Below are 6,000 nucleotides of genomic sequence, written 5' to 3'. Positions count from 1 at the left end.
AATAAACTTAATTAATACTCCTGAAAACAGTTTATACCAATTTATTTCTAAGTATTTTTTGGGAATTAAATACATTTATAATAAAAAGCTTGTCTTTAAATTATTGTAATACTTTCTAAATATTTATATTCCTAAAGTAAAAGTAATTAAACAAATAAAGCCATTATTAATTAATTAATAAATGTAAGGCATGATAACCTTTAATAATTTAAAAATAAACCGCAGAAAATTTAAATGTTATATTTTAATATGTAACACGTATATAACTTTTGTTTAGCTATATATTTTATTACAACTTTCAACGTTTTGAAAAATAATGGTTTTCTTTATTCCCTTTTCAACTTTTACTACCAATTTCGCCAGAATGTATTTTTTACTTGTTCTTTTCATTTTTGCCGCCTTTGGTTTTCCAAAAGCAGTTATTTTAAACAACAAAAATAATATTCTGGCACCGCAAACAATCAACCGCAATTATTTCGTAAGTTTTATAACTTCGAGCTTTAGCCATTTATTAATCTTTGACGATTGAATAAAAACAATTCACCTGAACATTTTTAACATAATAGAGGTTTAGATTAACAACCCTACTTTTGTTAAACGAGGCGATGTTGGCAAATCTTGCGACGATTCTCAAATTGAAACTATAAGAAAAGCTATGAAAAAGTAATATAATTTTTAAGCTTTTTAAAAAATTTATACTTGCTAATTTTCGCTTTAGTTGCGCAGCCTATGCTGATAAGGCGTATTACGCCATTATAGCAAATAATAAGTTGAGGAACGCGTTTTTTTAAAACAGATTGCAACAAAGATATTACAACAATTCAACTGGTTTATTGGCATCTTGAGCGGGCATGTAAGCATGAAACACAAGACGACATCGTGTTTAGTTGTAGAACGGATGGGTGCGAAAGCGATTGGTCTGCTTACCAGTCCGGAAACGGTATTTATATTTGTCCCTTATTTTATAAAGAGTCGGCTAGCAGCAATGCTCGTACTCTTTTACACGAGCTTTCCCATCATGAAACTAGTAAGAAATCCCTTTAAATGCTTCGAATTTTCTTGAAATTATATATGAAAGTTTTAAACTAAAATACAATAGTTAAAGGGACCGACGATCATGCTTATGGGGAGGAAGGTGCAAGGGAGTAAGTGTTGTTAAGTCTTCTACTTTTTGATATGTTAAGAAAAAATAACTTATTATTGCAAATATAGGCTTGACATGGAGCGCAGTCATTGGAACGCTGATAATTACTCTTGGTTCGCCTATTATGCTTATAGCGGTGGCGGCGTGAGCGACAACTAGAGCGACAGTAACAGCGGCGGCAAGAGCGGCGGCGAGAGCGGCGACGGCAGTCATTCCTATTCCTACCATGCTCACCCATATTCCTACTTTGTCTAACCCACTTACTAATATGTCCACCCTTCTTAGCCAAACTATGGCGTTTATTGGTTTATGGGCAGGTATGCGAGTGGGTAAATCACGTGTCTTTCCGCGTAATTTGAGAACACGTAGCAGAGATTTCGACAGAGTTTTATAGGTTTGCAAATAGTTACAAATAAATAGGAATTATATATGAGAATGCCCTTATTTTATTTTATTATTCGTACCGATCGCAGCGATGACTTTATTCCTATTGATAGCAGTGGCTATTTAGGCAGTTATTAATATAAACTTCCAACAAAACTATATTATAATATAAAGGCACGGCGCGGTACCTTACTGGTATTTTCCTTCCGATCCGAGTCGTATTGGTTAATGCGGCGCCTTTTACTTTTATTAAATATAAAACCCGAGCGGGGTCATTTAATGGGGTTATTATACTTGACCGTGTGTAACAATTTTAGGGATAAAATATAATCGAAGCAAATAACGCCACCAGTAAAGGCCGTGAAATTAGCACGTGTAATTATTAGCAATGCAGCGAGGGCTTTTTCATCTTTTCAAATACATTAGGGATGGACCAAAAGGCGCTGTATAATGAATTCGAAATGGATGGGTTTGTCGTTTAGGGGCGGTTCATAGTTTTATATCGGGCCGAACAACCTTTTACCTCAGTGCCATGGAAAATATTAGAGAAGCGAGTAGCGTATACCAGTTTAATTGATGTAACAGCCTTGATAACCTCCACCTGTTGAGGAGCTCTTCGGCTCGCTACACTACTCAGGAGCGTTATCCTCGTTATTGCCAGTATCTCCGGTTCACCAAACTAATCATCCTCGTCAGCCTCTTCCCTTAATTAATGACCTTCGCATGTTTTCTCGAACTAATACTTAGTTTAATAAACGTAAGATTCGCGAAACTTGTTTATTTATAGGCAGACATGCGAGTGGGTAAATCACGTGTGGAACCACGTAATTTTAAAACATGTAATAGAAATTTTAACAAATTCCTATTGGATTGTAAATAATTATAAACAGTTAGTTATTATACATGAGAATACCGTTTAATTTGTTAAATTGTTTTTACCGATCGCAGCGATCACTTTGTTCCTATCAACAGATATTGTAATTTCGTTCGGAATCTCAAAAATATAAATTTTAAAATATTTACGTACGGGGTTTCCCAAGGGGGGGGGGGGGGGGGGGGGGGGGGGGGGGGGCCCGCTGGCCGCCAAGAAAACCCGCGTTCAAATTTGGGTCGGGCCGGGCCCCCCATAAATATCACAGTTTACCCACGGGCCCCCCGACCCACCTACTTGGGCCGGCGCGGGTCCCCATGGACGGGTTTTAGCAGGCCTTACGCATGGCTACTCTAGCACGGATTTACCAGGGCGGCACGAAACTCTCGCCCAGCAGGACTGCGGATTGACACAGTATGCATGTTGACTAGAGCAATGAACGCTTATTAACCGTGGCTTTTTTAAGATAAGGAGTGGAATGACAATGACAGGAAACTTGGCTGGTACCACAAAAGAAATGACAAGGTCAGTTAAGCCGAAAGCCAGACACCAGCCAATGGGGTCAAAAGCATAAACTTTCCTGAATCCTCCAATGTAGGCGGGACTATGATCGCCGATTCCAATCGATAAATGCAGGCCGAAGATGCCCTCTGTGCCGGTAGCCCCATGGGGTAAAGCCGGTTCAGGCTCGCTACAGTAGAAAACAACAACCCCCATACAACGGCTTCTGCAAGGAAAGCAACGCACCTGCCTGGAGAGGATTCGACTGGACTGGTGCTAGGGAGCGTACAAGCTTCAAGGCGTGAGTGTTTTTTGTGTTTTCTTTGCTCTTTGGTTGCGAGGGCACTCTTAACTTGTTTTTTTACCCCCTTGCATTTGTATCCATTGTCTCAGTCCTTTCTGTAATTCATTGCTGCACTTTCAGGTATTGATAGGGAATCCGGTAGTCTCTTTCAGCTGTCGTGTACATTTTACGCCAAACCTGAGGGGTTGGAAACGTGACGGGAAGCTACAGGAACCGATCGGGGAGCCTGGGGAACATGATACTTATGGTGAGGTTCTATTGCCTACTATCTTTGTCGAGTGTTGGCTCCTGAAGAACTGGCAGAAATTGAACATGCTGAGCCTTTTGAAGGCGGCGAGATGCTCTGTATGTGAAGGGCGTGACGGCAAAATTGAATGATAGCGGTTTGCTTACCATCATCAATCTGTACACTTACCCATGAACAGACAGAGGATGATCGAAGCCGCAATGATTTCTTATGACAGTCTTTCGAAATAGCTTGGGTTGTGGAGCCAGGACCCAATGGCAATAGAGAAGGACTGGCATATCTTTCCAGTGCTTTTGCATAGATCAATTTCGAATCACATTAAAAAAATGTTGCCGGAAGCTGGATCGCTACAACTTGCATTGACAGCAACAAGCAAAGCATGAACCTTGCTGCCAGCCCTGGTGAGAAAAAGGCTAAATCCTGGTGACAAATGCATTACCATACAAACCGGTTCGAGTACTTGCATGACAAACGAGTTTGAAATTTCGGGCTCATCACAGGACCATGCGAAGAAAAAAAAACATTCCTCCGATACTATATTTGTCTACATGGGTGTTTCCCGACTTTAATGCTCGCGGGGAGCATCAAGTGCAAAAAATCTTTTTTTTTCCTCCTCAAAACCAATGCCAAAATCGGCAAAACCCTCAAGGCCCACTCTACTGGACGACAGAGCGGAGGGAGGCAGCTTTTACACTTGCCTCCATAGTATATATTAGCACAAGTCCCTGGCTATGCGACCGATGCACGCGACGTCGACGTGTTTTTGTCCCTGTTAGATCAACTTTCGCCATATCTCTGTGTCTCAAAAGAAGTGAAAGTAATGGAGAGTCTCAGAAACCTCTACCTTAAACTTCAAAGAACAAAAGTATTTGGGCGAGGTGCAGAAATCAGTTCCTTTATGCCAATCAACTGCAAAAACGAGAGGACTCTTTTAGTCTCAGCACAACGCGCCGCTGACACCGTGGTCTCTACAGCACTGGACGAATGACACAGAGTCGGTACACAAATTCAGTAAGTGCAAGATCGATTTACGTCTTCGCGGTTTGTTAATTTCACGGTAGTCTAAAGACAAAACACTGGTCAAAATGCAAGGATGGTCCATGTCGGAAAAATCACCAATGGTACTGTACTGATTAGGGCAATTGTGTACCACATATACGCTACTATGCATCCTGCACGTGTGTTAATGCTGCTATAGTTTCGGAAATCCCGTAGGCTAATATTAGAACGTCCTGATTAGAAAAGCCTTTTGAAGCCGCCTGGCATAAACTAACGGCTAACAGGTTGACGTAAAATCCTCAACATCTTTTAAATTAAGCAGTGTATAAATCTGAAATGAACACGTAGTAGTAAATCAAATCAATTCTTTTTTTGACATTCGCTTCGTTACTCTGGTTAAGATCAAAGCGCATTAGGTTTGTATTTTAGATAATCGCAGTGGATAATAATTTTACCTGTATGATTATATTTAAATAGAACTTTATTAACTCAAGCGAGCTTTTTTTAGTATCATGCTCAATTTGTCTTTCAGGTCTTCAAGTGAAAAAAAGGTTCTACACACTTCTCGTAACCTATTCAACCAAACTATAAAAAGGAGCTTACATGCTTTCAAAGCATTTGGTGAGAATTTATCTCCCACCGGTGTCAATCAAACACATACATTTTGCCAATTCTTTCAACATATATATTGAGCCCTCTCTCATCTACTACTTGGTTTCAACCAGTTCCCCTTACCCTGGTGTCGATTACCTGTATTTAGACAGAATGCGCTTCACCACAGTTCACATCTTTGCCCTCCTGGCTCTTGGCGTGGCAGCCTCGCCGCTGCCCCCTACCGAGGACCGTAAGCTGCAAGCCCGCAGCCCGTCTGACGAAGATATCATCCATTTGAACGCTGGCGGCACTTCAGTGCGTGGCGGTCCCCGCGAGACTCCACACCTCAAGGAGGTTCAGCGGCCACCACCCCTACCCAAGGAAATGAAAGAATATCTCAAAAAGGTTGAGAGAGAGACAGGTCTGCAACACCCGGCGCTTAACGGGCATCGTGATTCCGATTCGAAATAAGCCGTGTTCGCCGACGTCACGACTCCCTAGGGGGCGCATTGCCTCTAGAGGACATCTTCTGAGATGAATGAGGATGACAGAATTGAGGCACTTTGAGTGGTAAAACCGCCGTGGATCCAGTTTCTTTTTAAATAAAACTCTGGAATGTTTGGCATTAGCTGACGGGTCTATTGGTAATAGAACTATGAAAAGGATTGGAGAGGATGCGATAGCCAAAGTGACTCAAGCTGGGTTGATATTGGGGTTCTGAAGTAGGTCCATAGGTTTTGTAATCTTCCGAGTAACGGCATCGGACCTGGGTCCAGTTGATGGCAAGAGCAGTAATATCGGTGCCTACAGCTTATACCGGCATATTGTCGCGCTCGGATTGTGAGGCCAGTTTGCCATAATCATTCTTCGATTAAAGCAGGCAATGAATGGCCTTAGGACTTGGCCCTATACCCGGAGCGATGCTGCTGTTTAGGTGTTGCTTTATTCAATATCAT

At 41.5% G+C, this 6,000-nt stretch overlaps 1 protein-coding gene across 1 annotated transcript; it reads left to right on the top strand.

The window, feature by feature from the left end:
- Nucleotides 1–5,215: 5,215 nt before the first annotated feature.
- PgNI_12222 (uncharacterized protein) lies at nucleotides 5,216–5,515 on the top strand (the record flags this gene model as incomplete). The annotated part of the gene is made up of 1 exon (XM_031132176.1): nucleotides 5,216–5,515. The coding sequence occupies one exon, from the start codon at nucleotides 5,216–5,218 to the stop codon at nucleotides 5,513–5,515; it is 300 nt and encodes a 99-aa protein (XP_030977227.1).
- Nucleotides 5,516–6,000: the final 485 nt, after the last annotated feature.

Source organism: Pyricularia grisea (assembly GCF_004355905.1).
Source record: "Pyricularia grisea strain NI907 chromosome Unknown Pyricularia_grisea_NI907_Scaffold_8, whole genome shotgun sequence".
NCBI classification, from domain to species: domain Eukaryota; kingdom Fungi; phylum Ascomycota; class Sordariomycetes; order Magnaporthales; family Pyriculariaceae; genus Pyricularia; species Pyricularia grisea.
Note: the sequence above shows the minus strand (reverse complement) of the source record. Positions and strands in the feature narration are given on the sequence as shown.